General features: G+C 45.4%; 1 protein-coding gene and 1 pseudogene across 8 annotated transcripts in view; one reads left to right on the top strand and one right to left on the bottom strand.

Moving 5' to 3' along the window:
- Positions 1-9,811, top strand: part of DSTYK (dual serine/threonine and tyrosine protein kinase) — a 56,773-nt gene extending 46,962 nt beyond the window's left edge. For 3 of the 8 annotated variants that reach the window (XM_060129445.1, XM_060129473.1, XM_060129483.1), the window contains 4 exons: positions 1,371-1,484; positions 3,792-3,906; positions 6,374-6,508; positions 7,081-9,811. In XM_060129445.1, the coding sequence (XP_059985428.1) occupies positions 1,371-1,484; positions 3,792-3,906; positions 6,374-6,508; positions 7,081-7,268 (552 nt within the window). In that variant the 3' untranslated portion in view covers positions 7,269-9,811. Of the gene's footprint in view, positions 1-1,370; positions 1,485-3,791; positions 3,907-5,663; positions 6,509-7,080 lie in introns of those variants that run through there. The other 5 variants (XR_009536843.1, XM_060129455.1, XM_060129493.1 and 2 more) reach the window with 5 other exon arrangements.
- An 11,965-nt stretch (positions 9,812-21,776) lies between these two features.
- LOC132515386 (protein kinase C zeta type-like) lies at positions 21,777-22,198 on the bottom strand (annotated as a pseudogene).
- Positions 22,199-23,507: the final 1,309 nt, after the last annotated feature.

Raw genomic sequence — 23,507 nt, 5'->3', positions numbered from 1 at the left:
GCAACTAACCCCCACGCCACAACTACTGAGCCCGTGTGCTGCAACTACTGAAGCCCACGTGCCTAGAGCCCGTGCTCTGCAACAAGAGAAGCCAGCGCAATGAGAAGCCCGCGCACCACAATGAAGAGTAGCCCCTGCTCACCACTAGAGAAAGCCCGCACGTAGCAATGAAGACCCAACACAGCCAAAAATAAATTCAAAAAAATTTTTTAAAAATAAAATAAAATAATTGTAGTCAGTGAATATTTCATGAACAGGTGGCATTTGAGTTGGATAAATGAACCCTGATGGGTAAAAGTTGGGCAGATGGAAAGAAGAGGTCATACCGGGGGAAGGAATAGCTTAGTGCCCAGAACATTTGAAGGACACTGACTGTGTTGGAGGAGCTGGTTCATTTGGGGAATAGAGGGGAGATAATATGCAAAGAAATGTTGGGAACAAATTATAGAAGACCAAAAACGTTAAAAGTTCCATAGCATTCAAATTCTGCCGTAGACAGTGAGAAGTGAAAGATTTTGAATGAAGGTGAAATACCCTCAGTTGGATGTTGAGTTCCCCTCATCTAAAACAGCCACCAGCAGGGAAATAGAGAGGTTTCTTATGTCTGTCCTCTACATTGGAGCTGGAAAAGCTAACCCCAGAGTATCTGGTAGGTCCCTTCTCACAGGTGCCTCTTGTACCAGTTTATATGGAATAAGACAGAAGAATCCTTAGAAATGCTTGCAGGAGCCATGAGAAATCAATATGGTGAATAAAATGACTCTGCAAGCGGCTTTCCTTCTTCATTTCAGGGGAGTTAAGCTAAGTACCATGTGATTCTTTTCCATAAGTGGGTTAGACAACCATATATGGGCTTTTGGATGAGTGATATAACATTCTCCAGAATTCAAGAGACCCTAAATTGGAGGCTTGGTAGAAGTAAGATGGGTGACTTTGGTATTTGAATCCATAAAACCAAAGGCTAACCAGTCCTACAAAGCAATGGAAGTAAATCTGCCTGAGAGTCCTAGAAATACTCACTTTGAGCCTCTAGGGCAGTTCTAGAGTTTGTTCAGGGTTAGAGATGCACTCATGCCTTCAGGCGTTTGGTTGTGGCTCTCCTAGTCACATTTGGGGATCATCCGGCTGGCCTAAGTGCTGCCTCCAAGGGATCTGACCTGGCCTTTATGGCTTGCCCTTCCTTGCTTTTCCTTTATTTCCCTCTCCTGACTGCCTTCTTCTTCCCTTATTCTCATCCACTTTTCTGTCCTTGTGTACCCTAGTGTGGTCAGTCTTTCAGTATCTCACAGAAGGAACTCTTCGTTGGTATAAGCAAGTTGGATTGAGGAGTTGTCTTCTTAGTGACAGGTAAACCCTTTTGTCTCCCCAAGGCTGGGCTGACCCTGGAGACCCGTTTGCAGATAGCCCTAGATGTGGTGGAAGGAATCCGCTTCCTGCACAGCCAGGGACTTGTCCACCGTGATATCAAACTGAAGAATGTGCTGGTAAGTAAGAGCTGTTTCCCCAAGATAACTCCCTGTCTCTATGTGTAAGTGACCTGTGGAGGGAGGTACACATGAATGTAAATTCGGTCACAGGAAAAGACTGTGACCAGTTAACAGCAGAGTGGATGGATGGTATCTTGGACCTGAAGCTTAGGGGGGAGTTGCATCATAGGCCTAGCTTATATTGCTTAAGGTTTTTTCTCCCAACACTGTTGAGAAAATTTAAACTTACAGAAAAGCTAAAAGAGTGGTACAATGAAGACCCACATACTGTTCACCCAGATTCATATTCTCTTTCCTATTGTAGTCTCTCTTTGTTTCTCTCTCTTTCTTCACACACACACATACACACACACACACATTTTTTACTGAACTATATGAGAGTAACTTGCAGATAAAACTTTACTCCTATATACTTCAGCTTGTATCTTCTAAGGAAAAGGACATTCTTCCACTTAATTAAAATGCCATTATTCACACCCAAGAAGTTTAAATTGATACAATATTATTAGGTAATACACAGTCTATATTAACATTTTCCAGTTGTCCCAAATATGTTCAACTATCCCAAATATGGTCTATTTGTTTGTTTGGCCCAAGATCCAATCCAAGGATCATACAGTGCATTTTGTCATGTTTCTTTAGCCTCTTAATCTAGAATAGTCCTGCCTTTTTTTGCTTTTGTGACATTGATATTTTTGAGGATTCCAGGTCTTGTTATTGCTTAGGGTTTGAGATGGTGGATGAGGACTGAGATGGGTAAACACACCTTAAAAGGTAAGATAGTCATGAACCTACCAGTCCTGTTATCTAAATTATAAAGAATCTTTTGACATACTCCTTTTGAAAATATATTGGATTATCACTGAAGTGTCTCTGGCAACAGTTAAATGATATATAAAGAGGGCTTCCCTGGTGGCGCAGTGGTTGAGAATCCGCCTGCCAATGCAGGGGACACAGGTTCGAGCCCTGGTCTGGGAAGATCCCACATGCCGTGGAGCAACTAAGCCTGTGAGCCACAACTACTGAGCCCACATGCCACAACTACTGAAGTCTGTGCACCTAGAGCCCGTGCTCCGAAACAAGAGAAGCCACCACAATGAGAAGCCCACACACCATAACAAAGAGTAGCCCCCGCTCGCCGCAACTAGAGAAAGCCCGCGCACAGCAACAAAGACCCAACACAGCCAAAAAATAAATAAATAAATTTTAAAAAATGATATATAAAGATGATAGCAGTTTTGGGGGGAGGGAAATATCTTCCTAAAGTTCTAGGCTGAAACCTAAGAGGCTTGTCAATAGCCAAATGAGACAGATTTTTTTTTTAATTTTTATTTTTATTGAAGTATAGTTGATTTATAATATGTTAGTTTCTGGTGTACAACAAAATGATTCAGTTCTACATATATATTCCTTTTCATATTCTTTTCCATTTTATGTTATTACAAGATATTGAATGTAGTTCCCTGTGTTATACAATAGGATCTTGTTGTTTATCTGTTTTATATATAGAAGTTGTTATACGCTAATCCCAAACCCCTAATTTATCCCTCCCCTACCCCCTTTCCCCTTTGGTAACCATAAGTTTGTTTTCTATATCTGTGAGTCTGCTTCTGTTTTGTAAATAAGTTCATTTGTATCATATTTTAGGTTCCACATAGAATTGATACCACATGATATTTGTCTTTTTCTGTCTGACTCACTTCACTTCTTTTGATAATCTCTAGTTCCATCCATGTTACTGTACTATTTCATTCTTTTTTATGGCTGAGTAGTATTCCATTATATATATATATATATATATATATATATATATATATACACACACACACACACACATCTTCTTTATCCGTTCACCTGGGACAGATTTATTGTCTTGGACCTCAGGAAAGGAAACTAGAGGGAATTAAAAAACCCTCCTCAGCTGACTAGAGGACTCAACCTTCTTATTTAGCAACTTCCTGCCCTGGGTTCTGGAGGTCAGAGGAGAATAATCAGGAACTAATAATACTTTCCTCAGTGCCCTTCATTTATTCATTCTTCCAAGATTTGCTAAGCTCCTGATATGTGCTAGGCACTATGCTAAGTGCTGGGGGTACAAAGATGAAAAAGGCAGTCCTTGCCATCAGGTTGTTTACAGTATGGGGAGAAGACAGTAATGGGAGTGAATCTAGAGACAGGGAGAATAGAGGCAGAGTTGATTAAGTACTGCTGTGAGGTAGATGCCTACTTTTGAGCTTGGGTATGCAGCTGAGCGCTACGTGCAGGACCAGGCATAGGATGACTCTCACCCTGCTTTGTTGGCAGTTGGACAAGCAGAACCGTGCCAAGATCACTGACTTAGGATTCTGCAAGCCAGAGGCCATGATGTCAGGCAGCATTGTGGGGACACCAATTCATATGGCCCCTGAACTTTTCACAGGTAAGCTGGAGGGCAGGGAGTGGGTTTGGGCAGGGCTCCGTGTTTTAACCAAGTGCTACCCTTTGGGCTAAGTAGTATCCACAAGTACTACTGGCAGTTCTGGCACAGGCAGGGGAGAAACCAGAACAGGGGAAACCTAAGACAAGTAGGGGGACAAGTGAAGAGGTAAAGGGGCAAGAAAGAAAAGTGTAAATGGGAGTCACCAACTGTTGTTTCGGATGTCTCTCTGGGCTGTTAGTGCCATCATTGCCATAGTCAACCAATTATTTAATCCTAAAGTATTGATTGAATAACTCCTATATAATAAGAGTTGTCCTCTATCATTAAAGAACTTACAGTTGACAGAGATATATTGAGAGGTAAAATAATTAAGAAGCAGTATAAGACAACATGTGATTAAGTGCTACATAATGTTGGTGTTCAGAGAAGAAATGTTAGATGGTTTTGTGGTAGAGGTGACATTCTGGATAGAAACTGAATGAGATCTGGAAAATTTGGTAGGTGGGAAGGGAAGTCAATATATTTATTAATATATTCTTTGAGCTAGGCACTGTGGGTATGTTATATCATATATTTTGTTCCATTTAATCCTCATGACAATTCTGTGGTGATATTGATGCATTTTTATGTCCATGTCATGGATTAAGTTGAGGCCAGATTGATGAAGAAACCCACCCCAAAACACTGAGCTAGACGTAATGAGGCTGGGATTGGAATTTAGGTCTTTCTGTCTCTAGAGTCCAACCATGTTAGGTAGGAGAGAAAATTCTGGAGGCTGGGGGAGAGGAAATAGGAGCAAAATTGCCGATTAGAAATAAGCATGACAGGAAAGAAATCAGTGTGGGAAGTAATAGCAAACAAGTTGGAGATAAGATATATTTGAGCTTGAAATTTATGCAGTGGAGTGAAGGCTTGATGTGAAAGAAGTAAGGAGCTATCGGGCTTTTGAACAGGTGACGGATGAAAAGAGATGTTCATGGAAATGTTTAGTAGCAGTAGGTAAGGCAGATTGAGTGGCAAGAGCCATGTAGGGAGACCAGTGGTGGAGACCAGACCTAGGATTAAGTTGGTAGTAGTGCTGAAACAAAAAATGTTACAGATTTGAGATCAATTCAGAGGAAGGATGGGCAAGATTTTGTAATGAACTTGATATGGGTGATGAACAGGAATGAAATGACTAAAAGATGACTCCGAGGTTTTGAGGCTGAATGGATGAGGAAGGTTGCGTCATCGCCGGGGAAGGTGGAAAGGGAATGGCAGGTCACTTGTTAGTATTGGTAAGACTTAAAATTAGCAATTTATAATATTTGGATTTCTCTCATTAGCCACAAGTCTTCCCCCAACCCTTCATTGAGTGATACATATAAGGATTAGGAGTTAGTTGGATAGCTGTAGTCCTACGCACATTGAAAAGAAATAGACAGTCATCATTTTTCTTTCCCTGACTTTTAAAAAAATTTCTATTCCCACTTTTATTATTTTATCTTGGCTACTTCATATTTAAATTCATTTGATTATTTCTACTGCAGTTCATCCTACTGCTGTAAAAATAATCTTTCTAAAATATTTTCTTCATGTCACCTCCTGCTCTAAAGGATAACTTACTCCTGCTGCCCATCAAATCCAGACTCTTCTGTCCGACTTTAAAAATCTTTATGTTATGGTTCCAACCTATCTACCCACCTGTATTTCCCAACTTTATTTCCCTAACATGACCTTTCAGGATTAATCTTTTTGATTGTCCCATTAAAATGAAGGCCCGGACTCCCCTGGTGGCACAGTGGTTAAGAATCCGCCTGCCAATGCAGGGGACACGGGTTCAATCCCTGGTCCGGGAAGATCCCACATGCCGCAGAGCAACTAAGCCCGTGAGCCACAACTACTGAGCCTGTGCTCTAGAACCTGTGAGCCACAACAACTGAGCCCGAGTGCTACAGCTACTGATGCCCACGTGCCTGGAGCCGGTGCTCCGTGACAGGAGGAACCACCGCAATGAGAAGCCCGTGCACCGCAGCGAAGAGTGGCCCCTGCTTGCTGCAACTGGAGAGGACCCATGTGCAGCAACCAAGGCCCAACACAGCCAAAAATGAATGAATGAAAGAATAAATAAATAAATTTATTTATTTTAAAAATAAAAAAGTACTTCACACAAACAATAATCAAATACAAAATATAATGACTATCAGTGAAATATAAAATAAATAAAATAAAGTAAAAGGCCTGTTTTCCTTCCCCTTTGTCAAGTTCTAGTCTTGGCTCTTTCAATCTTTAGCCCTCCCAGTGCCATAGTTTTTCGTATTATAAAATGGGCATTATAAATGTGTCCTGCCTAACAGGGTTGTTATAAGAGATAATGGGCATTAAAGGCTTTAGGAAAGAATGTGTAAAGGCCTCTGCAGATGCAAGTTAGTGGTGATGCTGTTGATTCCCTCCCTGGCTCACTACTTGTCACCCTTTCTTGCTGTAGGGAAGTATGATAATTCTGTGGATGTCTACGCTTTTGGCATTCTTTTCTGGTATATCTGCTCAGGCTCTGTCAAGCTCCCTGAGGCATTTGAGAGGTGTGCCAGCAAAGACCATCTCTGGAACAATGTGCGGAGAGGTAAGAACCACGAGCCTTGCTTTGCCCTGACTCCCCAGAAGAGAGCAGACTGAGACCAGGCACTGCCGCAGCGGCCTCCTGTCCTCCTCTCTGGCCGCTCCACAGCAGGACCTCATACACATTTAAACCATCATGGAATCCAGAAAGGACATTTAAGTCAAACCTCTGCTTCCAGGCAGCGTGGTTCTGAACTCTCAGACAGGTTTTTATCTTTAAAATTTCTAATTCTTCAACATCCTATGCCAGTGTATTCCAGTTTTTCATCACAGTTACTATTAGTTTCTAACCTAGATACCTGCAGCTGAAGCCAAAGCTCACTGCATTGTGTAGCATCCTGAGCCCCAACTGGGGCCCTAGTTCCCTGGATCCTCTGCAGAGAGTGGCTCACTGATAGAGCAAAAGCCTTTCACTTCTCTGGGAAGGAGGACTGTGCTGGTTCTTCCCAGACCAAAGAAGTCATTTGTGACTCCATCAGTTTCAAGGGGACAGAGCCTGTGAGCTGATCATGCCTCTTCATTGTGTCGGTTCCCTTCTCGCCACCTCGGGTCTTATTTCCATGCTCCTCTCTCTAGGGGCCCGTCCAGAACGCCTCCCTGTGTTTGACGAGGAGTGCTGGCAGCTGATGGAAGCCTGCTGGGATGGTGACCCCTCGCAGAGACCTCTCTTGGGCATTGTCCAGCCCATGCTCCAGGGCATCATGGACCGGCTATGCAAGTCACATTCTGAGAGGCCAAACAGAGGACTCGATGATTCTACTTGAAAGCAGAGACCTTTCTCTTTCGCTCTTTCTTTCTTTCCTTCCCCTCACCTTTTGGCTATGGGAAGGATTTGACATTCATTACAGAGAGCTCCCAAGGGGACTGATGCTTGCGGGGCAACTTGAGACCTTTCCAGGCAGAGATGACTCCTGGATAGGGAAGAGTTGGATGGCTTTGAGCATATCCAGCAGTTCACTGATGCCCAAGCTGTTTCTTTAGCCAAAAAGTCAGTATAAATCTCTTCTGTATGAAATTTCAAGAAAAGTCTTACCTAGTTCCCTTTTCCAGACTGTCTTTTAACTCCAGCCATAATCGGGACTCTGTGCTCCCCTAGTGGAGCCCACATTCCTAACATTCTTTGGAAGTCTTAGTTCATAGCTCCGTTTACACATGGGAGGTTAGGTTTTTCTCCACCCAGAGTCCCTTTTCAGTTTATCCCCTGTGGCTTAGTCTGCTCTCAGATACCAGTTTTCTAGCAGATTGCGCGCATATTTTGCCTGAGCAGGGAGAAGCAAGGGAGGGGCTAACGCTTAGTAAGGAGATGAGTGGTTGCAGTTCATTTTTTAAAAAGTATTCTGAGAAAAGGTGCAGGTCAGCCAGAGTCCACATGTAGATATTTGGAAGTGTTATTTAAACGCTCAGCAGGCTGAGTACAGGAATACATATGTATAACACGTGTGTATACTTTGCTTTTGTTGAATAACAGTGTCTGCTAATTTGGGGTTCTTCTGTTGCTTGGCATCCATTATTTAGGTGATGCAATGCCATGAAATGTACTGTATTGTATATTACTTGGGAAGACACTAGATATTCAAAGAGGCCTGGCAGCACTTGGGCTGTAGAGGGCTCAACAAGGCCAAAGTCCTGAAGATTTTACCTCCTAGCTTTGGTTGTCTGTGCTCCCACGTGGTGAGGTAAGATTGTGGCAGGGGGAGGAAGAAGGATGGGATGAAAGAGTTACCCTCACTGTGTTCCATCCTTCTTACCAACTTAATTAGGGCAATTTACCCCAGCCTGAAAATGATTACCTGGCCATTTTTAATGTGCTTGAGGTCTGGTCGCTTCTGTTGCTTCAGAATTGAGTGACGGACCTTCCTGCAGAGCAATCAGAAGACGCGGTGGAGCCTGGGGCTCCAGAGTAGCTGCCTTAGTGCCTAGGGAGCCAGCGGCAAGGTCAGTCTGGGGGCGTTGCGGAATGCACGTCGGGGTGAGGTTTCCACAGGCATGCCCTAGTTCCCTGGATCCTCTGCAGAGAGTGGCTCATTGATTGAGCAAAAGCCTTTCACTTCTCTGGGAAGGAGGACTGTGCTGGTTCTTCCCAGACCAAAGAAGTCATTTGTGACTCCATCAGTTTCAAGGGGACAGAGCCTAGGCAGCAGCTTCTCCTAATTTTTAACACTAAAATTCAAGGAAAGAGTGAAGGGAGGGATATATTACTACCACGGATAGAAACAGGGGACTGGTAGAACTCTCAAGCAGTACCTGTCAGCTCTCCAACGCGTTTTTTTTTGCATTTTCACTTGAGCTGCCAAAGAGGTGTTGACAAAGCTTTTTCCTGATCAGCAAAGTGGTTTGGGGTAGCGGGGCTGCAAAGTGATAACTGCACTGAATGACACTTTATTATTTGGCTTATTATTTAGCACTGAGAAGCCAAAAGGGATTGGTGATTATAACAGCACTTTGGGGAACAGACTCCCTCTGGCCTTGCTTTGGAGAGACGGCATGCGTGGTATTCCATCTGACTAATCAGGGAACCTCCTAAGTTCATACTGCATCAGAGTGGAATAAATGGCCCTCGAAGAGTCCATTGCCGAAAGAGTAGTTGCTTTCTTTGAGTTTTCAAAGCTTGATTTTTGGATTTGCTGGATCAAATAACCCACTTTTTCTTTAAAAGAAAAAAAAAGAGGGTTTATCCTTCTAAATATGGGGGTGGGGTGGGTTAGGGCTAGTGTGATGTTTAAGTGGGTTAGGAGGGCGTCAACTTGAGAAACCTGTATGGCAAACTCCCTTGGGGGGGTTTTAAGTACACTACTGTTCTGAAAAGGGTTTTATTTTTAACTTTATCTGCTTTGTTAACTAACATCCAGTCCACAGAGCTGACTGAAGAGACTGTGTGTGAACACCTGACACTGGGGGGACACCTTACTCAGAGGGTTGGAAAGGAAATTGGCCTGGACAGCTTGTTGTCTTTTGTCTTTATGTAATGTTTTTGTTTGTTTCAAAGGACTAATGTTTATTATTACAGTGTTAAATAAAAAGTGTAATATACTAAGTGTGTAGAATAAAAGTGCAATAACAAGAGAAAATTACTTTGGCACAAACTTCAGTTCTTACACGCTCTCCCTCCTTGTGCTACCTGTCTCCATGATATTGTTACAGCGGGACAGTGTTAATTGTGTATATTTTTAAGAGATGCAACTATGGGTTAAGTCTTCATTTAGTGTAATTTTGAATGGCTGGGTTTGGTTTTATAGAGTATTGTGTATACTTCTGGGGTGCACAAACACCAGATGTGCTGTATAATAAAGATCACATTAACGTTTTAGGTTCGTATCTGTTTGGCTTTTGTTTTCCCTTAACCTCACTGTGTCTACAGAATGCTCTCTATTCCATTCCATTTCCACTGGGACCCTAGAGGTCTTTTAGTTTGCCTTGGAGATCGATGGAACATGTTACTCTCCCCCATGGATTGCTCTCGGTCTCTGGGCACTTGACATAACCACTACCAGAGGGTAAGGCCCGGGAATGGGAGGCAGGAGAGCCAAGACGGGGGCAAAGTGGAGTGATAGCAATTTATTTTTCAGAGCCTCTCCCGGGTTCACACCCTTTCCGCCAGCCTCTTTTCAGCACGAACTTGCAACATTCTGAACTTGTGCACAAGCCTATGTACTCTTCATTACACTGTGAGAGAATCTGGGCGTGGAATCCATATATGGGCCTATCTGCATTTGGAATATGTGAATTTCCTTTTTAGCCTTAGCCTGCTCTTCAGATTTGCTTGCTCGGCAGTGCCTGATGGACACCATCATAGGCCTCTACCAGCAGAGCAGCACTATTGTAGCCACCAGGGACTGTCAGTCAGCACGCAGCATGCCTTCTCCCAGACGGTGTGCGTGTTTGTTTTGTTTTGGATTACCACATCATACTCATAGCTGCTTCACTTTTTGCTGTAACTGCTTGTGATCTGACTGCAACACAAGTTTGGCCAGGAGATGGCAGCACACCTTAAACAGTTGATGTGTTTGTGATTAAGTCTTAAAGAAAAAGCTAAGGTTGAATCTCTGGTTCTCAGCCTCCCCTACACAATAGTCATCTAATGTAGATAAGCCTGTTACACTTGTGAAACTCTCCACTAACTCCAGCCATCTTTCACAGCTAAATATATCCCATCTTTATGCATATACCGTATATTCTCCTACTATAAAGTTCAGAATGACTGAGTTCTCTTCCTCATCATTATTTTGGAGAAAATAGTTTGTGGTATATACATTTTTAGATTGCGTATGCTTTTCCAAGAACACAGTCCTCAGCGCCTTGTTCTTTAAGCAGGGCAACTGGGGTGGCCTTCCTGGCCTTCCAAACCCGTTTGGGTGGGGCTCAGAGGGGAGAGGCCTAGTTTCTGAACATTATTAAATTCAACTTCAGAATTTCTGTCTTTAACAGGTCCCCAAGGAGTCCACAAAGTGCTAATTGAATAGCCTGCTTTCAAGTGTAGTTATCACAGGTGGCTATGTACTGGTTGAGACCTCTTAGGGCACTTCTAGGGATGGCCTGTTCCTTAGCATATTCTAAAGGTAGCATTTCAGATCAGTGGGAAAATCGACTATTTAACAAAACTGGCTATCCATCTGAGAAAAAATAGACTCAAATCATCATGCAAAAAAAGGTATACCAAAGATCTAAATGTGAAAAAAGGCTGTAAAGGAACTAGATAATAGCACACACATTATTTACCATATGCTCGGCACTATTCTAAATGCTTTACCTGTACTCACTAACTTAATCCTCACCACAACCCCATTTTATTGATGAGAAAACTAAGACATAGAGAGATTAAGGGTCATGCAACTGATACGTGCCAGAACTGGGATGTGAAACTAAGGAGTCCGGCACCAGAAACTCTGCTTCTACAGAGGACCACTGCACTGTGCTGCCCCTAGGAGAAAATGTATGTAACTATGTATACTTATAGTTGGGGGGCAGGAAGAACTTTTTTTTTTTTTACATCTTTATTGGAGTATAATTGCTTTACAATGGTGTGTTAGTTTCTGCTTTATAACAAAGTGAATCAGTTATACATATACATATGTTCCCATATCTCTTCCCTCTTGCGTCTCCCTCCCTCCCACCCTCCCTGTCCCACCCCTCTAGGTGGTCACAAAGCACCGAGCTGATCTCCTTGTGCTATACGGCTGCTTCCCACTAGCTATCTATTTTACGTTTGGTAGTGTATATATGTCCATGCCACTCTCTCACTTTGTCACAGCTTACCCTTCCCCCTCCCCATATCTTCAAGTCGATTCTCTAGTAGGTCTGTGTCTTTATTCCTGTCTTAACCCTAGGTTCTTCATGACATTTTTTTTTTTTTTTTTTTTTTTGGTACGCGGGCATCTCACTGTTGTGGCCTCTCCCGTTGCGGAGCACAGGCTCCGGACGCGCAGGCTCAGCGGCCATGGCTCACGGGCCCAGCCGCTCCGCAGCATGTGGGATCTTCCCGGACCGGGGCACGAACCCACGTCCCTTGCATCGGCAGGCGGACTCTCAACCACTGCGCCACCACGGAAGCCCATGACATTTTTTTTTTTCTTAAATTCCATATATATGTGTTAGCATACAGTATTTGTCTTTCTCTTTCTGACTTACTTCACTCTGTATGACAGACTCTAGGTCCATCCACCTCATTACAAATAGCTCAATTTCGTTTCTTTTTATGGCTGAGTAATATTCCATTGTATATATGTGCCACATCTTCTTTATCCATTCATCCGATGATGGACACTTAGGTTGTTTCCATCTCCGGGCTATTGTAAATAGAGCTGCAATGAACATTTTGGTACATGACTCTTTTTGAATTATGGTTTTCTCAGGGTATATGCCCAGTAGTGGAATTGCTGGGTCATATGGTCGTTCTATTTGTAGTTTTTTAAGGAACCTCCATACTGTTCTCCATAGTGGCTGTACCAATTCACATTCCCACCAGCAGTGCAAGAGTGTACCCTTTTCTCCACACCCTCTCCAGCATTTATTGTTTCTAGATTTTTTTTTTTTCGCGGTACGTGGGCCTCTCACCTTTGTGGCCTCTCCCGTTGCAGAGCACAGGCTCCGGACGCGCAGGCTCAGCGGCCATGGCTCACGGGCCCAGCAGCTCCGCAGCATGTGGGATCTTCCCAGACTGGGGCACGAACCCATGTCCCCTGCATCGGCAGGTAGACTCTCAACCATTGCGCCACCAGGGAAGCCCCTGTTCCTAGATTTTTTGATGATGGCCATTCTGACTGGTGTGAGGTGATATCTCATTGTAGTTTTGATTTGCATTTCTCTAATGATTAGTGATGTTGAGCATTCTTTCATGTGTTTGTTGACAGTCTGTATATCTTCTTTGGAGAAATGTCTGTTTAGGTCTTCTGCCCATTTTTGGATTGGGTTGTTTATTTATTTGTTATTGAGCTGCAGGAGCTACTTGTAAATTTTGGAAATTAATCCTTTGTCAGTTGCTTCATTTGCAAATATTTTCTCCCATTCTGAGGGTTGTCTTTTGGTCTTGTTTATGGTTTCCTTTGCTGTGCAAAAGCTTTGAAGTTTCATTAGGTCCCATTTGTTTATTGTTGTTTTTATTTCCATTTCTCTAGGAGGTGGGTCAAAAAGGAGCTTGCTGTGATTTATGTCATAGAGTGTTCTGCCTATGTTTTCCTCTAGGCCCTCGGCAGTGAAAGCACAGAGTCTTAATCACTGGACCACCAGGAAATTCCCAAGCCAGTTAGTTTTTTTTTTTTTTTAACATCTTTATTGGGATAAAATTGCTTTACAATGGTGTGTTAGTTTCTGCTTTATAACAAAGTGAATCAGTTATACATACACATATGTTCCCATATCTCTTCTCTCTTGCGTCTCCCGCCCTCCCACCCTCCCTATCCCACCCCTCCAGGCGGTCACAAAGCACCGAGCCGGTATCCCTGTGCCATGCGGCTGCTTCCCACTAGCTATCTACCTTACGTTTGTTAGTGTATATATGTCCATGCCTCTCTCTCGCCCTGTCACAGCTCACCCTTCCCGCTCCCCATATCCTAAAGTCCGTTCTCCAGTAGGTCTGTGTCTTTATTCCTGTCTTACCCCTAGGTTCTTCATGACATTTTTTTTTCTTAAATTCCATATATATGTGTTAGCATACGGTATTTGTCTTTCTCTTTCTGACTTACTTCACTCTGTATGACAGACCCTAGGTCCATCCACCTCATTACAAATAGCTCAATTTCGTTTCTTTTTATGGCTGAGTAATATTCCATTGTATATATGTGCCACATCTTCTTTATCCATTCATCCGATGATGGGCACTTAGGTTGTTTCCATCTCCGGGCTATTGTAAATAGAGCTGCAATGAACATTTTGGTACATGACTCTTTTTGAATTATGGTTTTCTCAGGGTATATGCCCAGTAGTGGGATTGCTGGGTCATATGGTAGTTCTATTTGTAGTTTTTTAAGGAACCTCCATACTGTTCTCCATAGTGGCTGAACCAATTCACATTCCCACCAGCAGTGCAGGAGTGCTCCCTTTTCTCCACACCCTCTCCAGCATTTATTGTTTCTAGATTTTTTGATGATGGCCATTCTGACTGGTGTGAGATGATATCTCATTGTAGTTTTGATTTGCATTTCTCTAATGATTAATGATGTTGAGCATTCTTTCATGTGTTTGTTGGCAGTCTGTATATCTTCTTTGGAGAAATGTCTGTTTAGGTCTTCTGCCCATTTTTGGATTCGGTTGTTTGTTTTTTTGTTATTGAGCTGCTTGTAAATTTTGGAAATTAATCCTTTGTCAGTTGCTTCATTTGCAAATATTTTCTCCCATTCTGAGGGTTGTCTTTTGGTCTTGTTTATGGTTTCCTTTGCTGTGCAAAAGCTTTGAAGTTTCATTAGGTCCCATTTGTTTATTGTTGTTTTTATTTCCATTTCTCTAGGAGGTGGGTCAAAAAGGAGCTTGCTGTGATTTATGTCATAGAGTGTTCTGCCTATGTTTTCCTCTAAGAGTTTGATAGTTTCTGGCCTTACATTTAGGTTTTTAATCCATTTTGAACTTACTTTTGTATATGGTGTTAGGGAGTGATCTAATCTCGTACTTTTACATGTACCTGTCCAGTTTTCCCAGCACCACTTATTGAAGAGGCTGTCCTTTCTCCACTGTACATTCCTGCCTCCTTTATCAAAGATAAGGTGACCATATGTGTGTGGGTTTATCTCTGGGCTTTCTATCCTGTTCCATTGATCTTTCTGTTTTTGTGCCAGTACCATACTGCCTTGATTACTGTAGCTTTGTAGTATAGTCTGAAGTCAGGGAGCCTGATTCCTCCAGCTCCATTTTTCGTTCTCAAGATTGCTTTGGCTATTCGGGGTCTTTTGTGTTTCCATACAAATTGTGAAATTTTTTGTTCTAGTTCTGTGAAAAATGCCAGTGGTAGTTTGATAGGGATTGCATTGAATCTGTAGATTGCTTTGGGCAGTATAGTCATTTTCACAATGTTGATTCTTCCAATCCAAGAACATGATATATCTCTCCATCTATTTGTATCATCTTTGATTTCTTTCATCAGTGTCTTATAGTTTTCTGCATACAGGTCTTTTGTCTCCTTAGGTAGGTTTATTCCTAGATGTTTTATTCTTTTTGTTGCAATGGTAAATGGGAGTGTTTTCTTGATTTCATTTTCCAATTTTTCATCATTAGTGTATAGGAATGCCAGAGATTTCTGAGGAAGAACTTTCTTGAATATGATCAGGAACCCAGAAGCCATAAGGAAAAAAAGTGATAGAAATTATATAAAGAACATATATAAGAGCCAAAGACACGAAAACCAAAATTAAGACTAATCAGTAGTTTAGAGAGAACAATTGCAATATATAACTGATAAAAAGTTCATATTCCTAATAATATGAAGAAATCAATCAAAAAAATCTAAAGGCAAACTGATTAATAAATATTTGAAAAAAGATGTTCATCTATACTAACAATCGGGGAAAACCAAGATGATATTTCATCTATCAAATTACTAAAAATAAATATGAAAAACCTATTCATAAGTGTGGAGGATGAGCACTACCTATGTTGTCGGGGAGTGGATACAGCTGCAAAAGGCAATTTGGCAGTAAATATTACAAAAAATGTTAATGTATATATCCTTTGCGCCAGAAATGACTTCCAGGGAGTCCCTACCTACAGAAATATTTGCACATGTGTGCAAAGCTATGTAAGTACAAGGGTGTTTATTGCATCATTATTTGTAATACTAAAAAGTTGGAGGCCGGGCTTCCCTGGTGGCGCAGTGGTTGAGAGCCCGCCTGCCTATGCAGGGGACACGGGTTCATGCCCCGGTCCGGGAAGATCCCACATGCCGCGGAGTGGCTGGGCCCGTGAGCCATGGCCGCTGAGCCTGCGCATCCGGAGCCTGTGCTCCGCAACGGGAGAGGCCACAACTGTGAGAGGCCCGCGTACCGCAAAAAAAAAAAAAAAAAGGATATATTTAGTATGACCCCTTTTTTGGTAAAAATCCCTTCCATTCTTCCATAACACCAAATTTTCTGGAGATCTAGTCCATCTCTTTATATACATGCATAGAAAAAAGTCTGTAAGAATATATATCAAAATGATAACAGTGGTTTTCCTAGGGAGAGAACTTCCAACTTTTAGTGTATTGATTTTCTGTTATTGTATTGTTCATCTGCTATGAACATCTATTTTTTTTTTGTAATTTAAGAAAATGAATGAAATGGCTAATTTAGGAGAAAGGAAATATGTATTGGAAAGACATTAGGGGCTCACAAAATCAACAGGAAACTATAAGTTCAGGCTCATAGATAGAATCAGCAGGTTGGAACCAGAGCAACTCTTCTTCATTGTGGCTGTGAAGAACCATCTTCACTCCTGATGCGTCCACAGCCAGGGAGGATTTTCTCAACTGGCCCAGCACGGGCCCCAGGCCTATCTCCTACCTGTACTGTTTCTGAACTGGAAGGCTCTCTCCCCTCCAGATTCCACGGTGGGAGACAAGCGCCTAGATTTGCCCGCTCACTAAAACCGCATTCAGTGGAGAAGTAATTCCTGAAAGGTAATCAAAGAACAGTTAGAAAAAGGACCTAGATTCAGGACAGGCTCCAGGTTGACAGATGTCCACTACAGTTCACCTCTTGGGCTGCTCGACATCCATATCCAGTCTTCTGGCACTACTGGGAGGCCAGGTCGTGGAAGGAGATTTATAGATTGGAACCTGTGCATGGAGGGGAAACAGCTGGGTCTCTGGTAAGTTCATTTTTAAATCTCTGGACCTTTTTTTCATTGTAAGAAGACCCCCTTAGCTTCTGTTTCCTTTTTTCCGCCTTCCTTGTTTTCTTAGCATGGCTTCCCAACAAGATTGATCACAAAGACACTCAAGCACCTAGCAATGTGCTAAATCAGAGGCCTTTTTTTTTTTTTTTAAATCAAAGTGTAGTTGATTTACAACGTTGTGTTAGCTTCTGGTGTACAGTAAAGTGATTCAGTTATACATACATATATATATATATATATATATATACACACACACATATATATATTCTTTTTCATATTCTTTTCCATTATAGTTTATTACAAGATATTGAATATAGTTCCCTGTGTTATACACTAGGACCTTGTTGTTTATCTATTTTATACATAGTAGTTTGTATCTGCTCAGAGGCTTTCTATATATGGATTCCAGGAACTGAGAAGGTAAAAGGATGAGGCGATTGCCAGGCTCAATGTGAAGCCACAGGCTCTGAAAATTAAGGGAGCTGCTCCTGGTTCCAAGCTGGCAACGTAGAGAAACAACACAGAATTAGTCTGAGACATTCTACTGAACAGGATTTGCTTACAATTTTTAAAAATTATTACTTATGGGCTTCCCTGGTGGCGCAATGGTTGAGTCCGCCTGCCGATGCAGGGGACACGGGTTCGTACCCCTGTCCAGGAAGGTCCCACATGCCGCGGAGCGGCTGGGCCCGTGAGCCACGGCCACTGAGCCTGCACGCCCGGAGCCTGTGCTCTGCAACAGGAGAGGCCACAACAGCGAGAGTCCCGTGTACCGCAAAAAAAAAAAAAAATTATTACTATTTGCTACCTGCAAAAAAGCATGTGTAACATCCTTGTAAATCTGTGGACCAGGACATTACCATGGTCTTGAAGGCCCTCTGTGCTCTTTCCAGATGCCAGTCCCCTACCTCTCTCCCCCACCTCAAGGTTACTATTGTGCTTATCATTCTCTTGCTTAAAAAAAAATTTTTTTCCCCAAATACACATGTACTCTAAACAATACATAATTTGGTTTTGTATGTTCTTGAGCTTTACAAAAATGCTGTTACCTGTATTTAACCTTCTGTAACTTTATTTTCACTCCCATGTCTCTGATTTTTATCCAAGCTAATCTGTTGTCACTGTAGTATAATACACTTCACTGCAGTGTATTATTCCAATGTGCACATGTACTGCAGTCGAGCCATTTGCTTTTTCTCAGGGAACCAACTTTTGGTTTGGTTGTTTTCCCATTGTATCTCTTGTTTTCTATTTCATTAATTTCTGCTCTTGTCTTAGTTATCTTTGTTCTTCTTTTTAGGGTTATTCCATTGTCCATTTTCCCAGAACCTTCTTTTTTTTTTTTTAATAAATTTATTTATTTTTGGCTCCCTTGGGTCTTTGTTGCTGTGTGTAGGCTTTCTCTAGTTGCCGCGAGTGGGGGCTACTCTTCGTCGTGGTGTGCAGGATTCTTATTGTGGTGGCTTCTCTTGTTGCGGAGCACGGGCTCTAGGCGTGCGGGCATCAGTAGTTGTGGCACGTGGGCTCAGGCTCAGTAGTTGTGGCTTGCGGGCTTAGTTGCTCCACGGCATGTGGGATCTTCCCGGACCAGGGCTCGAACCTGTGTCCCCTGCACTGGCAGGCGGATTCTTAACCACTGCGCCTCCAGGGAAGCCCCTCCCCCCCATTTCTTGAGTTGGATGCTTAGCTTATGGATTTTCAATCTTTCTAATGTAAACATTTTATAATCTTTCAATCTTTCAATCTTTCTAATCTTTCTTTCAATCTTTCTAATGTAAACATTTACGTTCAGAATTTCCCTTTAAATACAACTACTGCTGCATCCCATAACTTTTAATATGTAACATTTTTTGTTATTATTCAGTTTTAAGTGTTTTCTCATTGCCATTGTGATTTCTTCTTTGCCCTGAGTTTTACATAGGCATGTTTTAAAATTTCTAAGTGTGAGGATAAATTCCTTTATGTTTTTGTGGGCAGACAGCATGGTCTGTATGATGCCAGTTCTTAAAAATTTGTGGGAACTTGCTTTATGGACTAGCTCATGGTGAATTTTATTTTTTTAATGGTTAAGATGATAAATTTATTTTATGTGTATTTCACCGTGATAAAAAAAATTGGGGGAAAAAAGAGGGATTGAAGTTCTGATACACGTTACAACATGGATGAAGTTCAAAACATCACGCTAAGAAGCCAGTTACAAAAGACCACACATCATATATTCCATTTACATGAAATGTCTACACCAGGTAACTCCGTAGAGATGGTGCAGTTTGGTGGCTGTCGGGTGCTTAGCGGAGGAGCTGCGACTGCTCGTGGGCACGAGGTTTTCTTCCTGAACGTGTTTCAGAAACGGCAGAGGTGGTGAACCTACAAAATGCCACTGAATTGTTCAGTTTATTTTTTTTAAGTGGTCAAAATAGCACATTTTATGTTAGGTGTACTTTATACCATTTTTTAAAAACCCTATAGAACCGATTAAATTCAGGCTGACAACCTGCACAGAAGGTGCTGGAAGGGGCTTTGCTGCCACGAACACAGGCCCGGCTGGACATGCCCAGGCATGACCTCGAGGCTGCATCTCTGCCGTGTGTCCCTGTCTGGCTACCGCCCATCAGACCCGCCAGCATCTGCATGCGGTCCTGACCCGGGTCAAGGGTGCCATTTGTCCCACCAGCCTGACCCTTCTCACTCGCCCAGCCTTGGCAGTGAACACCAATGCCCACGCAGGTGCCAGGATCACGCCTGCACCCGGACCATGGGGGGACCAGCGCAGGGCCGTCCTAACTGCCCAAGGTCATTGTCACGATAGAGCTGGACGAGCAGAGCCCGGGAGAGGACGCCACCCCCACCCTCCATCCACCCCACCCCCCACCGGCCGCCGAGAGGCTACTGGAATGTTCCAACAAAAGCGAGTGGCCCGGAGTTCGGAGCCGCCCCTGGTGAGCATCTCAAGGACCTGCTTGCGAGTGGGGATGGCCCCACATTCTCCGCATTCCGCCGCGGTGATGCAGCCCCTGCCCACGCGTCACCCCACATCACCCTCCAGCAGAGACCCCGTGACCCCCACGACCCCAGGAGGGCACCGCATCGGCTGTGCCGACCCCCATCACCATCCCCTACGTGAGGCCCCAGACAGGCATCCACGCGGGGATGAAGCCAGGAGGGAACCGAGTCGGGGACAGAACGGACAGGCCCGAGCCCCTCGGGGCGGCACTGCCAGGGCCCTGGCCTGAGCTGATGGTCGGGCAACCGGAGACCGAGATGCAGAGATGCTTGGGCGACCCCCGTGCCGCGGGCCAGCACGGGCTGCTGGCGACGGCTCTGGGCAGACAGACAGCCTGTCACTGTGGTTGAGAGCCATCAAGAGGGCAAAGAAACGAGCTGGGGGACCCCTCGTACAGAGCACAATGGAGGGGACCCTCCTTCCAGCAGGAAGGTCTACCTTATTTTATCCTTTTATGTGTCTGAAAAGACAACGAGAACTATCAAAAGTGCGCCCCTTCTGTGATACGTGGGTACCCCAGGGCGGGGGGTCATGAGGAGGGGCACCCCGTGGGGGATAAGGACCCCTGGGAGGCCCACCCGCCTCCGAGCCCCCCACCGATGAGCTCCTCTCTGGCCACCTGGGGCTCCTGCGGGTGGGCTTCTGCTCATGGGGTCTGCTCCCAGCTGGCCGCACTCTCCACCCCCTCAATGTCCTGCCTTGAGCCACGTCCTGGCAGGTCCAAGGGCCGCTCGCAGCGAAACCACCCATGCACACAGGAGCCTGCTGTCCTGGACGGGGTGGGCGGCGGCCAGAAAGTCTTACCCATGGGACTGACTCCCCCCCCGCCCCCCGCCCACCTTCTCAGGGCGACTTCCAGGCCTCAGAAGCTCCAGGTTCACGCCCCCACCTCTAGCTTTATCTACCACTGGCGGACATCTGCCTCCCAGCCAGGACGCACTGGGACTCCTCACTCTCCCCCCAGCCTTCCCAGACCTGCCCGCACGTCCGCCCCCACAACCACCTGCTGGGGCAGCACCTCCCGCCGGCCCCTGGGCTGCTCCGGCCTTTTCAGACTGCCTGCTCCACTCCCACCAGGACTCCACCATCGGGATGTCTCCATGGCCTTGCTGACTGCTCCTCCAGGGTCCACTGTTCTCTTTGGGAGACCCCAGGGCCTGGCCCTCATCACTGGCCACACCCTCCGTGGCCTCAACAACCTCCTCTATGCTAAGGGCTCCCAAATCTCTCTTCAGCCCCGATTGCTCCCCGAAATGCAAGACTCACGCACCCGAGTGCCCACTGAGCAGCTTCACTGGGTCTGACGGACCACAGACTGAGTGCGGCCTCTGCTCAAATCTGCGCCCACCCCACACAGGACGCTGCTGGCACCCAGAGGCTGGGCCCAGGGACCTGATCCGGAGCCCACCCTGGGACCCCTGCTGGCAGGAGGCTGAGCCAAGTCCCCCTAACTGAACAAGCGGCCACCGTGGTCCAGAGCCCCTCAGCACCAGGCCAGGGCCCGAGGAGGGTCTGGTGATTGGTGTAAAGTTTCTCTATGCCCAGTGGGGGCCCTGCCCTGGAAGACGAGGCAGGGCGCACTGTTCAGGGTCGGGGGCCTCCGGGGCATGGTCAGAAGCTCTCCTCTGACCCACAGCCCCTAGGACTCTATCTTCAACCAACAGACCTGCCGTGGAGGAGGAACGGATGCCTCCCTTGGGGGCCCGGTAGGGACTGGGAGGGGCCGATGACCAGGTCTGGGGGTGGCCGCAGCTGGGACAGACACACGGGAGCAGTGTCCAGCCATCCCAGCCAGGGCCCTTCCCGCCGGGGGGCATCAGGGCTTCTCCTGGGCTTTACCTCACGGCACCACGACCAAGCCGGTGCCCTGATGGTGGACACACCCCTAGCCAAGGGCGAGGACACCAGTGAAAACCCCACACGAGGCCACACCCGCTGCCCACTCTGCTTTCAGACTCTTCGCGAGGAGCACCTAAGCCTCGGGCCACCAAGCTCCATCGTTCCCCGCCTCGCAGAGCAGACATGTCAACCCATCACCGTGACACACGTCATGGGAGAGGCGGTACTCACTGTCTTCTCCAGGACAGGGCATGCTGGCTCCTCGGGGATGCCGGGGAAAACGTGAAGGATGAGCCCTTCGTCTTTGCGCTGACAGGACAGGTGGAAGGCCTCCATCTGGGAGGACACAGTGCAGGGGTCACCTTCACTGTCCACCCACTTGAGGGTGAGCGGGTGGCCCTGGTGGAGGTGGCACATCTCCCGCACCTCCTCACAGAGCTTGTCAAAGGTGGTGGTGGAGTCCAGGCTGGTGATCAGGATGTCCCCGCTGTAGTGCGCCTTCAGGTGTCCGCGGCCGCCGCTCCTGTCCATCTTGCAGCCGGTCCTGCTAGGCATGGCGCCCTCTGCAAGCTGCCGTCAGCGCCGCGCCCCGGACGCTCAGGCCATGGCGCGGGGCCCCAGCGGCCAGGCTGGGGCACAGGTGAGGCAGACGGCGGAACGCGGAAGGGAGCGCGCGGCACGGGAACCTAGGAGCACGGCCTGGCCAACTCCGCGGAACTTAGCAGCAGGCGGGGCGGGGCCTCATGGTGAATTTTTAATAAGAGTTTTATGTGAACATGAAAATAATCAGTATTTTCATTCTTTTTAATGATTCATTGATGGGAGTCCATTTTGCCCTTTGAGACTGTAAACGAGACAAGGGCACTGCTATTCTGTGCTGTTCAGTGTCTGGCACACAACAGGGATTATGCTGAATGATTTCTCCTCGCCCCTCCAAATCTACTCTTCCACCTCTCCACCCAGCTCTGTGGACCACATCTTTTTTTCTGGGGTTTCCAGTTGGGTTCAGCTATAGCAGTGGGAGTTTGGAGGGTGGCGGGAGAGAGAGATTGGGGTATTTTTCACCCGAGCTCACTTCCAGCTGGGCTGGATTGGCAATGGCTGCCTGCTTCCTGAAGGTCGCAGCTCCTGTCAGATGGCTCTTGCCTGTAGCTACAGCTCTGGCAGTGTAGCTTCCACTAACCACTCTTCCCTTTACCCCATCAAGCCTAGGAGCTTCCCACTGCTATTAGTCTTAGGATGCTTTGCTGATTTCCCATAACCCTGCTTACATCTTTTAAATAGTCCCTTCATTAAACTTCCTTCAGTTCCTCCTTTTGAGTATGCCATCTCTTTTCTGATAGCATCATGATTGATACAGTAGCATAATGAATATTTGTTGAATGAATTATGTGAAACCATCACACACAAATTTTCACAGAGCAAGACAGAACTTGGTGTTTGAGTGATGCTCAGGTTGAGCGATGCTGAAGAGTAGAGTGCGAGGGGGCACTAGAGAGAAATAAGACTAGAAAGATGGCAGGGACCAGACCATGAAGGACCCTGTAGGCCATGAGTTATGTTCCTATAGGTCTAGTTCCCTGAGAAACAGACTCTGAGATCGATATTTATATGCAGGAAGTTATTGGGGAGATCTCTAGACCACTTAGGATCAACACCTTCGAGACGCAAAGGAAGCGAGAACAAGCAGAGGAGAAATCTGAAGTGCAATGAAGCTGCAAAGGAGGCCCGAGCCATTCCATGGGGAGCTGTGGACCTTTAAGAATACTACAAAACTGTCCTACCTTGAGGCTGCAGGGTAGAAGTCCACGGTCTCTGCCACTTTAAATGTCACACAGTACTCAGGAGAGGGCACAGCCCATGT

The sequence above is a fragment of the Lagenorhynchus albirostris genome, chromosome 2, assembly GCF_949774975.1.
Source record: "Lagenorhynchus albirostris chromosome 2, mLagAlb1.1, whole genome shotgun sequence".
Lineage (NCBI taxonomy): Eukaryota > Metazoa > Chordata > Mammalia > Artiodactyla > Delphinidae > Lagenorhynchus > Lagenorhynchus albirostris.
The sequence above is the reverse complement of the archived record's forward strand: the minus strand, read 5'-3'. Positions and strand labels throughout refer to the sequence as shown.